Raw genomic sequence first — 23,957 nt, forward strand, 5'->3', positions numbered from 1 at the left:
CCTTCCTTCCTTCCTTCCTTCCTTCCTTCCTTCCTTCCTTCCTTCCTTCCTTCCTTCCTTCCTTCCTTCCTTCCTTCCTTCCTTCCTTCCTTCCTTCCTTCCTTCCTTCCTTCCTTCCTTCCTTCCTTCCTTCCTTCCTTCCTTCCTTCCTTCCTTCCTTCCTTCCTTCCTTCCTTCCTTCCTTCCTTCCTTCCTTCCTTCCTTCCTTCCTTCCTTCCTTCCTTCCTTCCTTCCTTCCTTCCTTCCTTCCTTCCTTCCTTCCTTCCTTCCTTCCTTCCTTCCTTCCTTCCTTCCTTCCTTCCTTCCTTCCTTCCTTCCTTCCTTCCTTCCTTCCTTCCTTCCTTCTTCCTTCCTTCCTTCCTTCCTTCCTTCCTTCCTTCCTTCCTTCCTTCCTTCCTTCCTTCCTTCCTTCCTTCCTTCCTTCCTTCCTTCCTTCCTCCTTCCTTCCTTCCTTCCTTCCTTCCTTCCTTCCTTCCTTCCTTCCTTCCTTCCTTCCTTCCTTCCTTCCTTCCTTCCTTCCTTCCTTCCTTCCTTCCTTCCTTCCTTCCTTCCTTCCTTCTTCCTTCCTTCCTTCCTTCCTTCCTCTTCCTTCCTCTTCCTTCCTTCCTTCCTTCCCCAAGCACCTTCCAGGATTCGAACCACAGGATCCAGGCACACTAAAGACAAGCACTTTAACCGCTAGGCCATGCCGCCAGGCCTTTCTTACTCTGTGTTTGCTTGCCTACTTACCTCCTTCTCTTCAATACCCCGATAAAATCTCACTCGCCTCATCCCTTTAGTGCAACTGTTTTCTTCCTACACAACATGGCCTAAACAACTCTCAGGAGTTTTTTAAACATTACCACAACATGCTAGAAACAGTGCCTTCCTTGGAAGTTCCACGAGTCTGTGCTGAAAATCAGGATTCTCACAGTAAGGGCACCTTCTTTCTGTCCTGCTCTCATTTTTTCCTATTACAGTAGTGCCATTCAGTGAAAGTCACTGTAGCAGCCGAAACCTGGAATCCCAGTGCTCACGTAAGAGTCCCACGGGGCTAGTGGAACCTCCATGATGTGACTCAGGGTGGGCATTAACAGGAGACTTGGATAAGGAAGTAGAATTAGAGACTAAACCCAGACTTGGGACAAAACCACTAACTGCTAAGCTGGCTGCCCACTCCCACAATGCATCCTGTTATAAAGAGGAAAGGAATTTGCCTATGGAACACACCTTTCAAGCATCTTACTCGTGATAGGGAATACTTACCCTCCTCAAAGAAGAGCCAACTCATTCAAACATGCCTGCCTCTTCTTCAGCTAAAAGTGGTGTTTGGTCACCTTTAGGTCACCTGCAGCTGACAAATCAGGAATGTAAGCAATCATTGCTCCTAATAGGTGGAGATCCTGCTAACCTGTATGGAAAAAGAAAATACAGCATCTTGAGCTGCCAGACTCAGTTCTTTTCACTGTTGGGAACAGGATGTGCTGAGATTTGTAGTAAGGAGCTGAAGAATGGGGACTCAGGAAGGCAGGACTGATCTATAAGATGGTCAGCAGCAGTATTCCTGTCCATGGGACATTGGTAATTCGTTCTTTGGTGAGGCCTACTGCCTTTTTATGCCACATGCTTCTAGTGGGGGGGGGGGGTGAGATAGGGTAGAAAGTAGGGGCTAGACCCAGCTTACAGATCCTGTTTGGTTGGAAAAGGAACTTGAGCTTCTGTGTTTTTGTTGGGTTGAGGGATGTGTGTTTAATGATGAAACCAAGTGTGTGTACAGAGATGGTCGCCTCTGTCAGAGCAGGAGCTGAGTCTCTGTCACTGTCCCATTTTGCTCACACTTACACCACAAGCTCTCCATGTTGTGCGGTTGAGTCAGGGACTTCTGGAAGAACAAGTGTAAGATGATTTTCCAGGGACCCCCATCTCATCCTCTCACCATTTCAGCATCATTGAAAGATGTACTGTTGTGTTCCATACATTCCTACTTCTGAGCAGGTGATGATGGCAGTGGAAGTATGGCTAGAAAAATGAAAAACTGAAGTAGATGAGACCATATTACTTCAAGCTGTCCACTGCACAGCCAGCTCTCACTCCCCGCAACCATACACACACTGCCTACCGAGAGCCACACCTTCCCCCCAGCACACAATCTCTACAGAGATAATACCATTTTCCTTCTGTGATTCTTGCTTACACCTTTGAGGTGCTACTGAGAAAAGTGACGTTGTGACAGTGTGCTTCTACAGTAACTTCACCTTTAGCTCTTTAAATTCCACTGCTACCATCCAAAAGGGATATCTGTGCATTATAGAATGGAGGTGAGGATCCCTGAATGCATTTCCTTTTCAAAAATTGTTTTATCTGGGGCCCGGCAGCGTGGCCTAGTGGCTAAAGTCCTCGCCTTCAACGCACCTGGATCCCATATGGGCACCGGTTCTAGTCCCGGTAGCTCTACTTCCCATCCAGCTCCCTGCTTGTGGCCTGGGAAAGCAGTCGAGGACGGCCCAAAGCCTTCGGACTCTGCACCCGTGTGGGAGACCTGGAGGAGGTTCCTGGCTTTGGATCGCCATAGCATCGGCCATCGCACTCACTTGGGGAGTGAATCATTGGACGGAAGATCTTCCTCTCTGTATATCTGACTTTCCAATAAAAATAAATAAATCTTTAAAAAAAAACCTGTTTTATCTGAGAGACAGAGAGGGAGTTTGATTCTATGCACAGGATCAATTTCTAAGTGCCTACAATGGCTGAGTGCTGGGCCAGGCTGAGGCCAGCAGTTTATAATTGACATTCCCTGTGCATGGGAGGGACCCAAGTACTTGAGTCATCGCCTGCTGCCTCCCAAGCAGGAAGCCGCAGTCAGAAGAGCCACGGCTTGAACTCAGGCACTGTGACATGGGAAGCAGGCATTCCTGGCATCTTTTTTCAATAATAAAAAAAAGACAGGTTTACAGAGAGAAGGCAAGAAAGATGGTTCATCTGTTGGTTCACTCCCAAGTTACCGCAATCGCTGGAACTGAGCTGATCCAAAGCCAGGAGCCAGGAGCTTCTTCTGGGTCTCCCACAGGGGTGCAGGGTCTCAAACCTTTGGCCATCTTCTACTGCTTTCCCACACTACCAGCTGGATGGGAAGTGGAGCAGCCAGCAAATGAACTGGTGCCCATTTGGGATCCTAGCATGTGCAAGGCGAGAACTTTAGCCACTAGGCTAGTGCGCTGGGCCCTCCTGTTGGCATTTTAACTGCCCCAAACACCCACTCTTCCCTTCTTTTCAGTGCTCTAGTAGCACCTCCTATATACAGATCCACAACATTCCCAATTGTGATCATTAACACAGGGCTAGTGATGAAGGAGGAGTTGGTTAAGCAAATTGACCATGTAAACTAGATTAGAGGTGACACATTTAGGCTGTTTAAAGGCCTATTTACCTCCAACTGTCACTTGCTAATTGTCCATCATTCTACTTTTTGAAAGCTTATTCCTTAAAAACCTTTTCCCCAGCATCCTTCACTTAGCCTCCTTTGGTTACTGTGTATGTATATCTTCCCAAATAAGGAAACATTACAATTTCATATGGAGATTGTAAGGATGCTCACACCACTAATGGAGAAGGGACTGTTCCCTTCTTGGCTGCTGCACAGTCTCAACTATTTCTCTCAGCCACCCTTTTGATATAGACTATTGATTATCCCCATTTTACAGACATGGACATTGAGACATAGAGAAAAGATGGCTTGTCCTGAGTTGCATAACTAGCAAACAGGGAAGCCTGGGTCTTATAAACTTTCCCTGCAATAGGAAGACACATAACAAAGTAAGGCAAAGCTGTCTGGAAGAATCTGGGCATAAGAGTTGGGGAGTGAAAAGGGAGGGAAGACCAGAGTGAGCCTGGAACTGTGCCAAGGAGGGGGTTGCCTTTTCGTGAGATCCTGGGAAAGCACAAGCAGGATTCAGCAGGAGACTGGAGGAGAGGTGCAGCTGAAGCCGAAGCACTGAGAGAAACAGACTCAAGGAGTGGAGGCAGGCAACTCTCCTGCAAGTGTCTCAGCTGCCTGAACGGAGCACAGAGGTCAGGGAGCACAGGGAACATGTCGACAAAGGTGGTCTCTACCTGGAGTCGGGCTCCATTTCATTATCATATTCTAGAATTCACATGTCCTTCTGCATTCAGGTACCTTTGTCTTCCCACTGTAGGCCAGAGACTTGAGTGGCCAACTCTGTCCAGCCGTTGCTTGCAGATATCTTCTCCCTTCTTCTAAAGCTCATGCAGACTGTAGCATGGATTTAGGCAATTCAGCACTCAGAAAACTTAATTAATCAAGAGAGGCAGCACTGAGGCAGCCACCACCTGCTAATGGAGCCTCCATCAGCACTGGAATTCACACTCCAGCCTTGTCCTAGAAAAGACAGCAAAGGCCTAAAAACAAAAGGGCCAGCAGGAGCCAGCACATGCGTATACATTTTTCCTTCCCCATATTGTTAAGTTCAGGGGCCCGAATCCTCTAGACCCTAGAGAGCATGGGATATGTTATCCAGCTCCATGAGGTCATCATCTGCTCCATGCACATTTCAGTTTGTGAACGTTCACCAGGACATCATGACACCACCACACCACCACCTCCTGTTCCTGATTAGCCGTCATTCTTACATACACATATACACATCACACACACACACACAGAGTGGTTTGGAGAAGACCATACTTGATACTTCCTGTCCACTCTCTCCCAGTTCTGCAAAATTTACCATTTTGTCATTGTTCTTACCAAAAACATGGAGATAGTCCTGAGAAATGCCTTTGAAACTGAATCTTTTCCGTGCTTCTGTCTCAGACCATGTTGGCCCAGCTGCTGGGGGAAGACAGTGGAGCAACCACGGTCTCACGATGACTGGGTATGTTGTGATGAGAGTGTGGTGTCCTCATGGGAATCTCTGTGGCCTCCATTTGGGCAAGTCCGCATGCCAGCGGCACTTCTGGAACATTCCAAGCTTCAGACACCCATCCCTCTCACCCACATAATTAATTTTCAGATTGCAGCACAGATATAAGGCAAACAGCCTCTAAATCCTGAGAGCCTCTGGCAAGCATGCAGTTTACTTTCTTCATAAAGAACTTTCTTGTGCGATGTGTCTGCTCAGGAGCGATGAACAGTGATCTTAGTGCAGAATTTACTTACCACCAAGCGTCTGCACTCAGGGTCTTGGCAGTCATAGACAAGATGTAGGGCCCTGGAACTCACTGATGTTGTCGATAAAATCCTGGGCTGCCTTCTGCACAGAGTTCCACAGCTTCCGTTAGACTCTCCCACAAATCTGTGGGTCAGTGAAGGAAATTGGGAGAGTACGAACAGGCCACATCTACCTTCTAGAGATCCACAGATCTGTTTGCCTTTAATCTCAATTATTTGCTCACATGGATATACTAGGCTGTTTTCTTAAAATGCCACATCTCCAGCTGCTCTTGAAATCACAAGTCCTGGTGGCTGTGAGCTGGCAGTATTGCACAGCAGAAGTTGGCAGCCCTGGTTTCATCACCTCCACCCCTACCCAGGGGCTTTGTTCACTCCCTTCCCAGCTGGAGCTCCTGGGACACAAGCCTTGCTACTCCTGGGATGCAGGTTAGGAAGTGCTCTTGGCCGCTGCCTGCCACATGAGTTTGCTTTACTTTAGAACTTATAGCGTGGCAGAGTTATCTATGGATCTAACACATTCTTCAGGTACCCAACTGTTTATACCTCACATACAAAAAAAAAAGTCTAGCCACCCAGATGGGAAGTTCTCAGGACCTACGTATAAATGTTGGGTGGACATCTTGACCAAATTAGCAATATCAGCTCTCTGACTCCTATTGACATTGCCCAGGTTTTATCCACCTGTACTATAGGAGACTTCTCTTTGGTGCCTGTCATACAGCACAGATTTTGTAAAAGTCAAAAGTTGACTGACCTCTTAAGCCACGGACTTACAACTCCCACTGCATTTAATAAGGGTGCTTGGGGGCCTACTATGATAGCTCGGTGGCTAAATTCTTACCTTGCATCTGCTGGAATTCTATATGAGCACTGGTTCCCATTCAGACTGTTTCACTTTGCATCCAGCTCCCTGCTCTTGGCCTTGGAAAGCAATAGAGGATGGCCCACATCCTTGGGACTCTGTGCCCACATGGGAGACCCAGAAGAAATTCTTGGCTTATGTCTTCAGATGGGCTCAGTTCCTGCCATTACGGCCACTTGGAGGAGGGATGAACCAGCTGATAGAAGATCCATCTCTCTTTGTAAAGCTGCTTTTCCAATAACAATAAATAAATCCTTAAAAAAATTAAAAACTATGGATGCTTGGACCCCCTTCTAGCCTGGTTGAAAACATCATTATGGAGGAAGGGCTTTGCCAAGCCCCTGCCCTGCCACGCCTTTGGGGTCTCTGCACTTTGCCGAAATTCAAAGTTGGATTAAAATACAGATATTATGGCTTTAGCCAAATCTAGGGTTCATTTGACTCGTGTGTGTGTGTGTGGGGGGGGGGTGACTGCATTTTGATCTGATCCAAAATCTTTCAGGGGGTTTAAGTTGGTCTGCATTTTGGCAAAGAACAGCTTCCTGTTTCTATGAAAAAAAGGCTTAGGAGGGCTTACAAAAAGGACTCCAGGAGCTTTTGGCCTGAAAAAGGGCTCTTGCAAAACAACATTTGGATGATTTACGTGTAAATGAATCAGAAACATGTGGATTGAATTTCCTTGTGAATACAGATGGGTTTAAAAATTAACGGAAAAAGTGTTTGGCAAAATACTTTGGGGTTTTTCTCTTAATTGAATCTAAATGTCAGGGGTGAGGGCTGGGAAGCAGAAAAGTGGGCGCTCAGAGCCCCACCTCCTGGCCTCTCGGTCCACCACTGGATTTGTAGTAATGGGGTTCACTTAAAATAAAAGGCACATTCTTTCAAACGTGATCATTAGGGAATGAAGAAGACCACTTCCTAGACACAGTCATCAATTACAAGAACATTAATTTAAATTTAGAACTGCCAGTTAAAAGAAGACAAGGAGTTTTGCTGCCTGACAGGACGCTGAACGGTTCTTCGGAGTCAGAGGTGGCTGCCCCTTGGGTCTAATGCAGGAATGTCTCTCACCTTGATGGATTTCAGAGCTGCTATCCTGTCTCAGTTATCTTCCCCATATCAACCATCAAGTGCAATGTGCCTGCTTGATAAAAGAGGAAAGACAGCACAGAGAAGTTAAAACACTTAACACAAGGTCACACAGCTAGTGTAGCACCAAAATGATGGATTAAAAATCACAGCAGATAACCTCTATGAAGGAACACCCTAAATGAAGTTGGTAAATACATTTCTAGATAAAGAGACTGATATCCAAGGAACCAAGTAACTGTCCTGGGATCATGACACGAGTTGGAAGCTGACATACCCAACTACACTCTCCAGATACCAGTAGGTGTGGCTGCCTGAATCTGAACGCTTCAACAGATTTTGGTGACCTCAAAGAGCCTTCCTGTTCCCAGGATCTTTCCCCACTTTTCCTAGGCTGCAATTTTCTAGGAAGCATGATCAGAACATTCCAGAAACCATGAGTGAAGCTGCGGTGAGGAAGACATTCTGCAGTTTCCTGCCAACTTGCCTTCTCCTCCCACTCTGAGCTTTCTCCCAACTTTACATTCCCAGGGAACCCTGCCCGCCATCCTGGGGTGTGACTCCTGCAGCCCGAGGGCTGGCCTGAAGGGCGCAGATGGCCTGGTGCTCAAACCAAGCCTGGCCAAGTTCCTGGCTGTTGTTGCTGCTGTTGGAAATGACTGGCAGTTGGAAGGGATCAGTTCTTTAAATTCTGACTGTGAAGTCGGGTGGGGGTGGGGTGTGTAGGGTGAGGGGATGGATAAGAGAGACAAATTGAAAATTCTCACTGTTTTGCAAGGTTCAAGGCTGTATCTTTCCCACTGGTATTCAAACTATTTAACTTTCCAGTCATGTTTTAAAATTGAAATCAGATTTGGAACAATGCTTGGGATATTCTGTTTGGTGAGAGACATATGCATGCTGGCATAGTATGATATTTAATATACTGCATATACATTTATAACAAAAACTTATTCCAGAGAAGATGAGAGTGAGCACATGCATGGTTAATATTTAGTCAACACAGATGTGTGTGGGTGCTTTTCCTTTTTTTCAAAAAAAATTTTTTCTCATTGAGAAGTTGGACACTAAGCCATTAACTCCTGTCTTCTCTTTCCATAGCGATATCTGGCATGATTGTTCCTCCCATGTGAAAGGATTGCCTTGAAGAATTTTATTAATGAAGACGTTGGATTCTGCTACAGAGAGTAATCCGATACAAGTCCCAGAGTGGAACTTTTAACTCAGGCCTTTTTAAGAGGAATCACAATAACTGCAGATTTTTAGACAAACAAAAATCACCGACCTTGCAAACACTGAAATTGGAAGGAATCTGCAAGTGCAGGGTGTTGGTTAAAGTTGTACCTCCCTAGTGTTTGGGGGATATATTTATTCTGTGTTGATAAAAGTAAATTCATTTTTTTTCTTTTTCTGTTTTTTTTAAGCTTAACTCTGCAATCATTTGTCTTTTATAAACCGTAAAGCTATATACAAGGGACACTATAAATAAGACTCCATGTTTTAATTTATGATGTTTTTAAAGCTGTGTAAAGGGAGAATGAAGTGGTGATATTTACAAAAAAGTTTTTAAAAAAGAAAAAAAAAAAGCTTGTATGGGACAGAATAGGAATGCCAGTTAGATTTTTTTAGAAAACTAAGGGTCGGCTTTTGCGCCTTAAAGCATATCAAATGGTAGTTAGCTCAGACCGTGCATTTTCAGTATCTAACTTCCCTTGCCATCCCTTAGCAGTGCAAGCCTGTTTATCTCTTTTTGTATTGTTGAGTAACTGTGTATATAAATGCAGCCTGGAAAGTGAAAAATCGATGTCAGTGATCACATTTTTTTCCCTTCTACTGAAAAATCCAGTGCCTCTAGACAGCTCATTCAAACGCTTACTGAAACCTGCTATCCTTCCTTGTCTGACTTCTGCAGCCCTGGTCGGAAGCCCCGCCCTCTGGGAGCTGAGAGCCACACTTCTGCGAGGATCGCTCTTATGACATCACAGAACAGGGTCCAGGCACAGAATGTCACACTCTGCCCTCCAGTTAACAAGCCAAATTCTCACTTACAATCTGCCATTTACCAGTTCAAAGTTTACTCATCCTCAATACTGACTTGCTCCCCATTCTCCAAAAACTGACTAAAGCAATGTGGCAGGTATTTTCATTTTTCTACTAGGAGATTGGGCCCCTAACAATGGGACCTTAGGTTCCTAACAGAAGATTCAAACAACAGGTTAAGTGCTTTGGGATTCAGAGTCAAAGGAAACAGGGGGGAAACAGAAGGTCCAGACCTTGAAAACAGTTTTCTGTTCAGTGGAAATTTTTGCTCTTGTTATCTGGGAAGTGTTCTTAAAAATAGGGAGTTGATGGCAAAGATGCAGCAAAGCTCTGAGGATGCATTCGCCTGAAGTTTTTCTTTGCCGTTGTGTTTTTGTATGTAGTTATAAATACTGTAGATTTTTTTTGGTGATTTTTTGCCAAAGTTGTTGTCCTATTTATACATTTTAATGTCTTAAGACAGTTTTTCAATATCACAAAAAGATTTTACTGCATATTTTGCAAAGAAAAAAAAGCTCACTACCTTTAGCTTGCACATACTTGCAAAAGTTAATTAAAAAGGCTTTTTGTTTTAAAGGGGATTTTGTAAAATATCCATATAAATAATGTATTTATCTTTGGAATTTGTACATTGCTTTTCCCTTCCTTTCTTCCTTCCACCCTCAATTTATTTTATTGTGTATGTTTGCTATGTGAAAAGTGCGTATTTGTTTGGTCACCTACAGTTGTATTAGCTGTTTCAATGTGATTTTAAGACATTTCATTTATAGTTATTTTTAGTATTGTTTTAAACCATGCTTCATTTTTTTATTCCCACCCAAAAGCCATTGTCTATTTTTGTATTATTTGTAAGTTAAGAAGTTTTTTCCAATATATGGCAAAAAATAGTAGCATATTATTCTTGTAGTATTTAGTTCTGTAGATTAAAAACAAACTGTATCCTTTGCTTTGGAAGCTTACAAAAAACCCTAATGCTGTTTTACTCTATTAATATGCATGGAATCTCTCCCTTTGGAGTAACGCATTTTGTGCATTAAATTCGGGGGAGAAACTTCATAGAAATCAATGAACATACTTTCTTTCTTAAGTCTGCTTGTATATTTCCTCTGTCCTTCACATAAATATAAACCAGCAGATTGGATGCCTTAACCATGCAGATCATATTCATTTCACTTGTACATTGCAACTGTGCACCAGAATTCTCAGTCATCACTAACATTCTCAGAAAAAAGGAAAAAAAAAGAAAAAAAAAACAAAGAAATTGAAAAGCACAAAAGAACTGTTTTGTTACCTTAAGACAATGTAACTTTTTCTAGTAGAGGAAGAAATCATTTACAACAATGCTGCAACTGTGCATGCCCCCATATGGATTTTGCAATGGTTTTCACTAGACTGTCAGAGTGCGATTTTTATGGGTCAGGGCGGGGGGGGGGGGGGAGCTGTGGGAGGGCAGGGAGGGATGAAAGCTGATTTTTCATGGTGAGAAATAATAATGATGATGACTGATAATAATAAAAACTGGAAAATGTAAGCAAGGTTTAGCGTTGCTTCTCGGTACTCAGAAAGGTGGTGTGATTCGTGTGGTCAACGCTGGCCTGAAGATGGATACAATGTAAAGCCATATTTTGTCCGGTGGTCCCCTTAACTGTTTGCAAAGGAACAGTGGTCAGCCGGTGAGGTGCCCGGCTCACTTAGCCCCGACAGCAGACACCACCCATCTGTCAGCCATGTGCAGTGGTTAGAACTTTTCTGGAAAGTCCAAAGAGCCTTTAAGATGCGTATGACTTGTGTTTTGTTGCATCTGTTTATATTGATTAGATGAAGACATTCTGGCCCTCTTACCCTCTTTCTTCCACGTAAAAATTTCAAGTAAAAGATATGTTCCCCTAAAAACAGAATATGGCTTTAAGAGGAAAATGGAATAGAGAATTCAATTCTGGTTTCAGGTTTGGGGGAATACTACAGCTTCTGGATGACTGGATTAGATCATGTGCCCTGGCCTCACATTGTACTAGGATGCAGCTTGATACAGTCATCTCTGATCTACTAACCTTTCACCTTCTTATCAAAACTTTTTGAATAGACACACACTGTACAGTTCAATTGTTAGAGAACCTAACTACTGTAGAGATTGTTATAATTTTTTTTTTGCAAAAATTCAAGCTGTAAAAACTTTTCAACTTTCACAATATTTAATTAAAGTTACTTCCTGTCTGTGATGGCAGTTCCTCGTGGTGTATTCATTTCTGCTTCACATGACCCTGAGTCCAACGTCAAGTACAAGGTCTGTGTTTGCAATTTCTCAGACGAGTGTTCACACTCAGAGAAAATAAATTAAGGTAGTCTTAGGATGCCCACTTTCTGTGTAGACCCTTGGGGAATCTGCTCATCTGGGATGCAAATTGAACACACACAGCGTACTGCTGCCCTCTGCCGGCACTGGCCAAATGTGCATGTGCTCACACTGCCCACCCAGGAGGTGAGAGAGCCCCAGCAGTTTCACTTGTCAAGCAGGGAGCCCCTCCTCCGACGCCCTGATTCACTGTGAACCCTGGAACTGTCCAGTGTAGAACTCCATTCCTCGCACCACAAGTCTGAATCAAACTCCTTGCTTACAGCTGCTAATTAATCCCAGTGAGGCTTCTGGTCAGCGACTGCTCCCTGTTCATTGATGAGGAGGTGTGTGTGAACTCCCAACATTTTGTGATCTATATTTCTTAGTCTCATGTGGCTAGGACAGTCTCTGTGTCAAACAGAATGCATATTTATCTGCAGTCAAACATTGCACCAATGCCTAACAGGTACACTATGGTGGAAAATGGTTTCACTCTATGTACTATCAGAATCATAAGTCTTTCCAACTGCACACTCAATGCTTTTCCTACTTTTGCAATTATTGGACAAGATAAGGTTAATGATGCTTGCAAAATGTCCTGAAACCTCAGCAAATAGGCCATGAACCAACAGAAACTTGATGAGCAGTGCTAATAGAATGTCATACAACTGCCAGCACAATCATTTGTGGTGGGCACTGCCGATATACTCGCTCTTGAACGTAACTCAATTTGTTGAGGAACGAGTATAATGTGTAAGTGAGTAAGTAGAGAAGCTGCCCTATTTTTACTAAATGCAAAACTTGTGCTAACAAACTTTTTTTTGAAGTCTGTATTAGATTTGGTTCCTGATATTGTACAAGAAGAAACCAAACAAGTGTTCAGTCATCCCACAACACAGTGTCTCAGGCAGGACTAGCCCTAACCTAGACAGGTTGAGGTGGACATGCTACTATCCCCTATAGGATAAAAATAGGTTTACTTCTGATACACCGGCTTCTACCTGCTAGGACCTTATGGAAATGTCCATTTATCCATTGCTGTGTGCCTTGAGTGTTTACTAAGTGTGTACTGTCTCTGGACAAGACATGGCAGCTGCCAAAGTATTCCATTAAGCTTTCTCACCATCTTGTAGCTTACGATAGAGTAGGGCACAGAGACATTAAGGAAGCACACAGTCCATAGAACAAATCAGTAATGGTAACAAAGAGAAAGCCATGAATGCCCTGAAGGCATATTGTAATGGAAGCTGACTTAACTTGAACATCTGGAGATGCTGTCCAGCGAGAGCAACATCTGAGCGGAGATGAGCAGAATGTGGGCTAGTGGGCCAAGCGCCATGGGAAGAGGGGATGAGGCCAGGTACCAGGGCTTGGAGCTCTGCAGCAGATCAAGTACATCCGTGCAAAGAGCCAGAGTATGCAGATGTACACAAGGAGACCTGAGAGCTCAGGCAGGACATGCAGAACATCTGCCAAACTACCTGCTATGTGCTTGGTGCTGTACACAATACCACAGTTCACTGAGAAACTTGTAGATGTTCCCTGTAGGGCTTCAGGCAAGGCTAGTCAACTGACAGCCCCATAATAGTCCATGAGGGCTATGCTGTTTTAAAATTGGGGGGAGGGGAGTGGTAAGATATGCTGGGACTACCAGGGAGTGAGGCTCCATCTGAAGTGAGCACACTATGTCGGAGGGTCCCAAACACTTGGGGGGCATCTTCTGCTGCTTTTCCCAGTGCATTAGCAGGGAGCTAATGCAGGAATGTCAAACAGTGCCAGTATGTGATGCTGGTGTCATGGGTGACTGTTTTACCTACTATGTCACAGTGCAGTCTTGCAGGGAAAAAACTCTCACAAATGAATCTACATTTCAGCACATATTTCAGACAAGTGAACTCTTTCCAGTACCTCGCTCATGGCAACACCTGTCCCAGCAGCACATTCCCAAGCACTTTCCTCCTAAAATGATCATCTCAGCATCACCACTTTTCCCTGGCCTGCAAACAAAACTCTCATGGAAAGAAAACAAAGACTGTTGGACCTCACCTTGCTTTCAGTCTTTCCACAGCTCCCTCTTATAGCGGATCTGTTTCTCTGGTTTTCTCCATTGCCATTTTCCCATTGTCCTTGTCGCAAATCATGATGTTTATTCACAGGACGAGTAGTGGGGAACTTCCCACACTGTAAAAATAAACAACAAATAAGGAAGATGTAACTTCATTTTCCAGAAGTATCATATTGGTAGATAAAGGAGAGGGAAGGGAAGGGGAACAGAAGTGAAGGTGGGGACAGTTGGGAAGCCATTGCAGCAGCCCAGGCAAGGCACAGACAGTGTGGTTTAGGAAGAGGCCATTGCAGCAGCCCAGGCAAGGCACAGACAGTGTGGTTTAGGAAGAGGAGGACAGGAGTAACAGCATCATCAGGAGTTCGTAACTGGTGCAATGTGGGGGTTGAGGGGAAAGATATTGGCAAGATAAAGTTCAGTTTGTTTTGACTGGGACAAGTTTTGTTAGACAACTACTGGTTTTTCTGTTGGGGCTGTTTCCCTGCTAATGGAGAAATCCCAACTTCCTGTCCCCTTTCCCAATAGGAATCCTCTTTGCCAGACACTTCTATATTTACACAAGGAATGAGATTCAGTTTCCGGAACCGGAAATTTTGTTACTTTTTTTTTTTTTTACTTAAGCATCAGGCACTTTTATTTCTTCTCTCTGGAGAGTTATACTAGAGTGGGACTGATTTTTATCTACTTAGCACACATTTTTCCCAGTGATTGTAGAATTTTTACATTCTATATTAAGAACAAAAGTTCTGAGCCCTGGAATTAGCCACAGGCCTGATGATACGCCCTCTACAGGAAATACCTTGCTCCGGGAATTATCCTGCAGGGAGAGTATAGGGCTTCACAAAGATGTTGATGAAATGTTAGTGAAAAGGACAGAGGGTGATTTGTTCACTAATGTAGGTATGGATGGGATTCTTCCAGGAAAGTAAGGGCAATGAATGAGAACCAGGCCAAATAGCCATGGCCTTTTCTACAGCATTTATTTACTCAACATATTCTTACAGGGACTCTCCTTTGTGATAGGCATTGCACTACGGGCTGGGGTTCTGATTCTGTCTCAAATAGAGCTATTCCTTTCCATCATTACTGCCTAAGGAAGACAGAGACATGTGTCAATCACTCAAACATAAAATTACACACTGCCATAAATGCTGTTGTAACCCTAACATGTCTGAGTGAGCACGTGATCCTGTGTGACATCAACCTACCTGAAAATTAAAGAGGAATCGAATTTCCTTATTTAGGTCTTTCAAAGGCCACTGTACAGACTTTAAGTCCACAGCAATGCACATTAGAATTCTCTTTCTTCTACGGTCCTTTCCCTCAACCTACACGGTTCTCGCTGCTCTCCTCTCTGCCACTGACTGGACGGAGCCCCTCCTCTGTTCTGAGGTTTCATGTTGTCTCATTCTTGCATTCACCAGCCCCTGCCATTGCTTCATTTTCTAAGAAATCTCTTTCCTACACAGAAATCCCTCCTCCAACAGAGCAGGGGAAACGGAGACACTGTTTCGGGGGGGGGGGGGGGGTTTCTAACTCCTCCCCTTAGGAGGTGTGGCCGGAGCTATTGACAGGGACAAGTTCAGGGAGCCAAGGGCAAACACCGGCCAGATGAATTTAGCTAGTGGTGGGTGGGAGAGGCCAGAGTGGGGCAAGGTCAATTAAGGAGGCAAAGTTTGCAGAACAGCAGAGAGCACTTCCCAAATGGGTGCCAGGGCACCACAGGACTGATGAATACAGACTACTGTTCTGTTGACACCATTCTTCTTTTCCCCATGGACTTTCCCTCCTTCTCACTTTGTCTTTCTCCTTGCTTCATTTGTTTTTCCCCTACTTTTTCATTCTGACTTGCTTCATCCTTGCCTGTGCGTCTGTCCTGATCCTAGCTCTAAAAGCAGTTCCATGACTCCAAGTATTACAATCTCCTCCCCATCAACAGTTAGCCCTGCTCTCTCTCCTTCCCCCATTGCATCCTGAGCCCATGAAACGATTTAATGCTAATCCAGGGACATGGTAAACATCTCTTCACATTTGGCAGTCATAATCAGATGAAAGGCTAGCAGTCCATGACATCACTTCCCATTTTCCAAAGATAAGCACTCTGTATCCCCATCATGAACCCCAGAAATCACTACAGCCCAACATGCTCAACTTTTATCTATTCTTTCAATAACAGTACATACTAACATGACTTCCTATAGAAATCGCACAACAGGGAGCCTTGTGGAACAGTGAGTTAGGCCACCATATTGCCTGCTGCTGGCCGTGATTGGAGTACAGTTTTGAGTCTCAGTTCTTCTGCTGTGGATTCACCTCCCAGCTGATGCATGTGGGAGGCAGCAGATGGTGTCTCTAGTACCTGGACCCTTGCCACCCATGTAGGAGACCTGGCAGAAGTTCCTGGATACTGGCTTTGGCCTGGACCACCCAGCCATCTCAGACAACGGGAGAAGAAACCAGCATATGGCAGCTCCCCCTTGCTTCCACTTCTCTCTCTGCGCTCTCTCTCTACCACTCTCCCCGTCTGTCACTCTTTCAAACAAATAAACATTTAAAAAATATATCATTCAAATCCTTTACTCCTCAGTTCCTCATCTTTGTTCAAAATATAATAGTATTTATTGTAAAACATATGTCTAAGAAGATGATCTAAATAAGTCACATGCTGATTTATTCAGTGCATGACACAGTTAGCCGCTCAAGTTTAGGAATTGTTTTTCTATTTTATGTGCATATCACAATATATTCACCTGATAGAGGGTTATCTCTTATCCCATGTTATTTTTATTCAATTGCTATAACAAAAATTTCAAAGGAATAAAAGTTTGAAAATTCTGCTTATCATATCCATGGCATCCAAAGGGGCACCTCAAAAAATGGATTTTTTTTTTTTGGTCAAAAACAGAAGAAAAATAGCAATGAAAAATAACCTCTAAATCATTTACTTTTGTTAGAGTACCTCTATGTTACCTAGTGCCAGGAAACTCCAGACATAAAAAAGGAGAACCACTCTGCTATTGGCACCTGCCAAAGGAAGCAGATGCTAGATGGTGGATCTCCACAGCAGCGGTCTAGCACTGCAGTTAAGGATGGAAAGGGACTAACGGTGTGGAGTCAGCAATGGAGGAGTGCAGAGAAGAAAGAAAGAAATATTTCCTAGATACTGACGGCCATGCGTGCCCTTTGTTACTGGCAGATTTATTATTTGGAGCAAACTCAAGCCCATCATCATCCAAGGAGCTAAACTACCCAAGTGCCTGCCTGTAGCAGGCATCCAGCCACCCCGCCAATACCAGTTTTCCCTTGTGTTTTAGAATATGAAAACCAACGCTTGCTATTGCCAGAAGTCCCTGGGCTTTGAAGTGATTTGTCACATGACACTCTGGTGGAAACAGCTGATTCACACTGAACTAGAAACCTGGAAATGAGCATTGTGGCAAGAAAAGCCTGAGCCGAGTGCTTAAAGCACTATGGTGGGTGCTGAGGAACCAAGAGAGATTAGGGAGGCTGTGATGTGTATCATTCAGGGTTGGAACATTTGGAAAAACAGTGCCTGTGGTCAGCTGGAAAGGCAGATATTTTCATGCTCTAATGGGGAGATGTGGACATGGAATTGCAAAGGCTGCACCGGAAGTCCACACTTGGCGCAGCCTGAAGAACACTGCCTGACATCCTCAACCAGGGTATCACTGCTTCAGGTCCTGGCTGCTCTGTTCTGATCCAGCTTCCTCTTCACCTTCCTGGGAAAGCAGTGCAAAAGGGCCCAAGTAATTAGGCCCCTGACACCCATGTGGAAGTCTTGAATGGAGTTTCTGGCTCTTAGCTTTAGCCTGGTCCAGTGCTGGACAGCTAGCTGTTGCATCCATTTGGGGAATGAGTGAGTAGAGGAAAGATCTTTCTCGCCCTCTGTGTCTCTCCTTCTCTTTTCATAGCTTGGCCTTTCAAAAACTAAATAAGTAAATAAATCTCTATTTTTTTAAAAGATTTATTATTATTAGAAAGCCGGATATACTGAGAGGAGGAGAGACAGAGAGGAAGATCTTCCATCTGATGATTCACTCACCAAGTGAGCCGCATCGGGCTGGTGTGCGCCGATCCAATGCTGGGAACCTGGAACCTCTTCCGGGTCTCCCACACAGGTGCAGGGTCCCAAAGCTTTGGGCCATCCTCGACTGCTTTCCCAGGCCACAAGCAGGGAGCTGGATGGGAAGTGGAGCTGCCGGGATTAGAACCGGCATCCATATGGGATCCCGGGGCTTTCAAGGCGAGGACTTAAGCCGCTAGGTCACGCCGCCAGGCCCGATAAATTTCTATTTTTAATGCAATATAGGACTGGCTATAGGTAGCTTCCTAATTGTCCACTTTTGGACAGGAGAGTATACAGGGAACTCAACAATCTGGATTATGTTGTATTAGAAAATGGTACAGTTCATCATCGAGTTTTTATTCAGTGAAATAACATCAAAGTAAAACAAATAAGCAAACAAAAAATTGGCCAATGGCAAGGGCCACAGCAAGGACTGGGCCATTGAAATACCACCTAAGGGCATGTTCCAAAGCAAGTATGTGGCCATCTGACCCTCTGTTAAAACCTCAAAAAAGATTAAAGTGGGCAAAGAGCCCACTACCTGGCAAAGAGCATCCTAGCAAGATCACACAGAAGCCTGAAGGTCAGAAATTATGTGCAGCTGGAAAGGTATTTTTGAAAAGAATTGCGGGTGTGCCTCTGGCCCATGGAATTCACTTGGAGGAGATATACATGTAAAAAAAATACACATAATTCTTTAAATAATTGTCTTGGAAAATATGTGGCCATTCTGATACAGAATAGACTGTGCCTGTTAGAGAAGTTAAAAACATACCAAATCACCCAAGTAGAATGAGAAGCTTGCTCACTTTCAGAAACAATCAAAGTCAAATACAAAAGAAAGGATCCCCAGAAGGCGCAAGAGCTGTGAAAAACACCTGCAGAGCAAGACTCCACTTCCATTGGATCCAAGGGATGCAGGGTCATTCACCACTCCATCGATGGTGGGCTTGTCCTATGACTCGCTTCGATCTGCAGAATGTTCATGGATGTGAGGTGAGTTAGAGCTGTGTGCCCTGGTCAGTATAGCCTTGGGCTGTCTCGGCAACAGCTGATATTTCTGGACAGAATTTCTACCATTTGAACTGAATTGACCCAAAATGCCCAACTCAAGAATCTCCTGTCAAGTCACCACCTCTGTCATCAAACTTTCCTATTCTTTTTAAAGTTCCTGCCCCTGCTGGAATGATTTTCACTATATATTGATCTAACTCTTAGCATTCTTACTCACTGACACTGCTGAATGCCGAAAACTGGCACATGGTCATACTGAATCCTTGCCTTTGGATGTCAAGTTCCCTGCCCTCTCTCAGAGTTAGTAATTCTCCCAAGCTCAGGTTGTGCTGGGGATATCATCAAGATCTTGGGTTTCTCCAGTCAACACTGCTTCCCAACACGTATGTCAAAAGAGTAAAGGACATCTCTGATGTGGGAATATTAATGTGTGCTCCAATTAGTTAGTTCTCAATAAGAGCAGCCAGCGGAATCATTTCTGAGCAACGATTCAGGAAAGCAAGTAATCAGGAAACAGAAATACTTCTTGCCTGAATTAAAATGAACAAGGGGTCTACACTATGAATTGATGTATATTGACCTTAACTGTGTTGCTGATGAATCTGTCCACATAGGCCAAATAATAGGTGTTGGAAATGGTGGAACTTGATGGGGTTAAAAAAAAGACCTCAAGTATAAGGAATAAAAATTGAAGAAATTCCAAGCAATTTTTAATGTACCTCTGCTGGTTTTGTCCAGAGATGCCTCTAATGGTAACTGATTTCTCCATTCACTCCAAAGACAAGATGGCTAGGAGTCTCTGCCTTCCAGGAACTGCCCATTTATCTAGCAGGTAAGCAGACAACCATGAGACACTTGACGTTACTAGAGTATTTCGGACTGTTCTTAAGGCTCATAGGACAGGAAACCAAGAGGGTATTGCGTTACAGACCTGACCTCCAGTGATGGAGGAAAACTTCCACTGAGAAAATGCAGGAGGCAGAAGCCAAGATCTGAAAGGTAAGTGAGGCCAGAAAGAACGTTAACATCTGAGTGAACAGCATGCACAAAGGAGCCAAGAAAGGTCACTGTGGATGAGGCCAAGGGGGAGAGAGGTGACAGATGAAGCCAGTGCAATGGCAAGACCCAGACCTGCGAGGCCTTGGGTAGACCAGGACGACAGTGGCTCTTGCTTAAAGAGGAAAAGGAAGCAATTGAAAACTTGACAAAGTTACACTGATCAGCGTCCAAGACTCAGGCATGTGTTGTGGATCTACTTCCAACCCCTCTCCTCTGAAGGCATGTGCCTCTAGTCTACAACACAACCGAGTTCTGGTCACCTCACTGTGCTGGGTGGCCATGTGTCAGTGTTCATCACTGGGTTCACCTTTACCTTTCCATGAAGCCCATTGTGTCACACCCATCAGATCTCATAAGGCTTCATATTTATTTTGTTTCAACTATCAGTCTTTTTGTCAAGTGTAGTCTCAAGCACAGCAGGTGAACTTTTCATGGCGTAAGGGATAAATAGAAAACTGACGGGCTCACACCCATTAGCTAATGGATTACTAAGCAAAAGGGACTACATTCCACCCCACTGCACTTAGCCCAAGGTTGCTAGGAATTTTAAAGACAAGTGAAAGCTTCCTCTTCACTTTATGAGCCGGGGTTGGGGGGGGTAGTAGGAGGAAGCTCAAACTCAAATATGGCTTCTTTGACAGACAGATGAATGAATAGGGCTATCATTATGTAATCATACATATTAGGGTTTATTTATTATTGGCTGCACAACATATTTTAGAAATACTTTGGAGACATCTGACCTGCCAGGTCGCTGCATTTGCTGGCTACCACCTGGCAGGCAGAAGACCCTGATGGCGCATCACTCAGCCATCTTGTTTTTGCTCATCCCATCAGAGTCCTAATAATTCATGGGAAGATACATAAGGAAAATGAAGCTATTTTACTCAAGTTGCCTTGCAGTGAATGTGCCTGACATTCTGTTATCTGCAATGCACCACACCTTTGTAAATTACCCACTCCACATGTTGTGCCAGGACCTCTTTTCCAGAGCCTTTAATCAGTTGTTTCAGATATATGTGTCTCATTAGCATTGGAGCAATGCAATCACTTTTTTACCTTGAATCTCATGATTTTATTGGGCTATTAAGAGCTTGATTTGTGTGCAGAGGGAACAGCAAGAGAACTTATGCCATTGATCACGCCATGCAGGAGGTGCCCAGCAAAATGTAGAAATCAGCAGTCGGAGTCCCAGAAACACAGAGTTGGCACAGGTGAGAACTTACATGATAGCAAGCTCGCCTTCACGAATTGTTGATCTCAAAACTTTAGTTTCCCTGTCAACGCCAGCAAGGACTATGACTATGACCTACACCATTACTCAGTCATGCCCAGAGGAAAGGATGCAAAATTATCTACTTCCAAAAGGATTTTTCAACATGTTAAAGTCCAATATATTGTTCTGGGTAAACGGGCACAATAATCATGGCAAGAGAACCACGCAGCTCACGCTAAGAACTTCAACAGCCAATCACAAAGACCCTCATCTTTGTTCCACCCCAAGATAAACAAGCCACAGGCCTTACCAACTAGAAGGACAGCCTTAAAAGTTATTTCCTAACGCTCTCACAAGATGCAAAGAAAGACTCACGAGGGACAGTGTCTTGCTCAACATTCAACAGCAAGAACAGTGCTGGTGCCAAACCCAACAGTTAGATTGCTGATACAGAAGTTGGCGGGTTCTTGACCTTCGGTTTCCATAGTCTCTGGGTACATGAAAACCGTCATAGAGGATTATTAAAGCTGAAAAGCTTAAAAAAGGCAACTATTCTGTCATGCAATAATAAATAGTAAAATGTCATGATTATAAACTCTCTGTATTTCTTCATTTATGAAGTCTTCTCAATCATCCACCAAGTCATTTTAGTATCTATACATTTTCCTGGGAGGGATCTGAAGAAATGATTAGCAAAGGGTCAAATCCAGGCTTTTACTTTCCTGAACTTGCCTGTCTGATAAAATGAGGAATCTCGCATGAATTATGGCATTAGAAAATATTTACCACTACCCAAGCAAGAGTTGATAGTATTTGCTAACTGCCTCTCTGAGTCTCTTCCTGTTTTGTTCTCCATCAGCAGCAAGTGTGGTCTCCTTAAATTACAGATCACACCATGTAGTACTGCATTGTAACTTCCCACTACTCCTAAAAGACCTGTCTCTTCTCATTACCATACAAGCAAATCTTGGTATCTCTGCTCTATCTGTTCTTTAAATTTCATCTCCATGCCATTTTGTTTCCTACGACAGGGCCTTTGTACATGTTCTTTGTGCTTCTGGAAGGTTCTTTCCTTTTTCTTTGTATGCCTAGTAACTTCTCTTTCAGGTTCTGGCTCACATATACTTTCTCAAATCTCTGGTGTATTTATTTCTAGCACTCTTTTTAAACTATGATTATTTTTTCTGATGACTTACACCTCACATTAGAATGTAGGTACTGCAAAGGCAGAAATCACGTCTGTACCCTGAGGATGCATTTTGAGTGCACAGTGCAATTATCTAATACAAGATAGATGTTTACTTTTTTTTGAGAGACAGATATGGAGAATATAGTCTGGCATAGGAAAAAATAAGGGTTATAATTCCTATTGACACAGAGGCACCGGGGCCCAGAACTGGCCAGGTGGGTCAGGAGCTATAACCTGCTTTCCCCAAAATAGCACATGCTACAACATGATTGGAAGGGATCGCCCAGGGGCTCTGCCTGGAACGCACACGTGTGAGTGAAAAGGGAATGCTGTGGTGGTCAAAAAACAAGACAGGAGCCAAGGCTTCATTGGAACTCCCCGCAAGGTAGGGGCTAAAGCACTTGGGCCATCTGTTGTTGCTTTTCCTAGGCCGTCAGCAGGGAGCTAGATCAGAAGCTGCAGGGACTGCACCACAACGCTACCCCAGTCTGCTAACTTTGTAACTTAGGCTACAAAATTCTATCCTCCCCCACCCCCACCCAGTCCTTCATTTCATTTTTAAACTTGTTACACCAGTTCTTTTCTCATAAGCAGAAAAATATGTTCTAGGAGCAGCATATGGAAATCCAAGATGAATAATAAAACAAGTAAAGGAAACATTAATATTTACTACGTGCTAGGTGTTTTGCACACATTTCATCCACACCTCCTAACAACTCTAACGCAGTTCACACACAAGGACCAGGAAGCTTAGAGAAGTTGTTTAATTTGCATAAGGCCACCGAGCTGTTAGGTAAGTGCAGAATTGGGTCTGATTCCAAAGCTCGTGTTTTTCATCACAGTGCTAATTCACAGACGAGAACTGGCCATGCAAGTGATCTGAACGACTTAAAAAGAACTGCTTAGTAAGAAAACACTGAGCACGGGCAGTAATGGTGTGATTGCAAAGTTACCTAAATAGTCTGCAAGCAGAAGGTAGCTAAGCACTCTTGGATACTGCACTCAGAACAAGAAAGGGGTGGAGGTGGGGAAGGAGGATGATTGCTTTAATAGTTGCTGTGCATTTTCTCACAGATACCCTTTCTGCAAATCATTTCCCATAGTGGGTGAATTCACTAATACTTTCAGAAGTAAATATTTACTCAGAGAAAGAGCTCAGAGGTTGATTTTTTAAAAAAAAGATTTACTTATTTACATATTTGTTTCTTTTGGAGGCAGAGTGACAGAGAGGGTGAGAGAGATGACAGAGACATTTTCTCTGTACTGCTTTATCCCCCCAAGGCCTGGGCGGAGGGCAGGCCATAGCCAAGAGCTCCATCCAGGTCTCCCGGGCAGGCGGAAGCTGTAGTCTTTTGCTTGCTAGCTGCGTCTGTAGGAAGCTAATCTGCAGGATCTGGTCAGGAATCAAAATTCCAAGTAGTGGCTTCACCCACTACTGTGCTGCGCTGCTGGCCTTGGACCTCTCACTGTCTACTGCAGGCAGCTTCTCCAAGCTGCTGCTGGAGTCCCTGGGTGGGAAGGCATGGCTCTGCAGGGAAAGATACTTCCTGTAAGGAAAACCCTGTCTTCAGCCACCCAGCTCACCAACATGCATAATCAGATGAAGGCCTCTGTAGCCAATTTCAGCCGAGTTTCATGTCAGTTTTGGAAAAAAATGTATACAGTTTACAGGTTTAAAGCCTTCTCTTCATCCCAGAGGACAAGCCCATGGAGGGAAGGGATGGAAAACTGCTAACACAACAGAGCAGAAAGCAAGCAAGGCGTCCCCGGGGGACACAGGAGAACGAGCACGGAGATGCAAACGGGGCAGATGACAATTGTCAGATGAGTT

General features: G+C 44.1%; 1 protein-coding gene and 1 long non-coding RNA gene across 5 annotated transcripts in view; one reads left to right on the forward strand and one right to left on the reverse strand.

Annotated features, from left to right (window-relative positions):
* The window catches only part of EBF1 (EBF transcription factor 1), a 398,831-nt gene extending 387,450 nt beyond the window's left edge, over nucleotides 1-11,381 (forward strand). For all 4 annotated transcript variants that reach the window (XM_004587484.4, XM_036496965.2, XM_012927679.3 and 1 more), the window contains exon 16: nucleotides 8,223-11,381. In XM_004587484.4, the coding sequence (XP_004587541.1) occupies nucleotides 8,223-8,254 (32 nt within the window). In that variant the 3' untranslated portion in view covers nucleotides 8,255-11,381. The remainder of the gene's footprint in view (nucleotides 1-8,222) is intronic.
* LOC131482675 (uncharacterized) overlaps nucleotides 8,867-23,957 on the reverse strand; it is a 75,938-nt gene continuing 60,847 nt past the window's right edge. The window contains exons 3-4 of the long non-coding RNA XR_009247226.1: nucleotides 13,543-13,677; nucleotides 8,867-8,906 (exon numbers count right to left, since the gene is read on the reverse strand). This is a non-coding gene — a long non-coding RNA (uncharacterized LOC131482675). The remainder of the gene's footprint in view (nucleotides 8,907-13,542; nucleotides 13,678-23,957) is intronic.

This window comes from Ochotona princeps, chromosome 19, assembly GCF_030435755.1.
Source record: "Ochotona princeps isolate mOchPri1 chromosome 19, mOchPri1.hap1, whole genome shotgun sequence".
NCBI lineage: Eukaryota > Metazoa > Chordata > Mammalia > Lagomorpha > Ochotonidae > Ochotona > Ochotona princeps.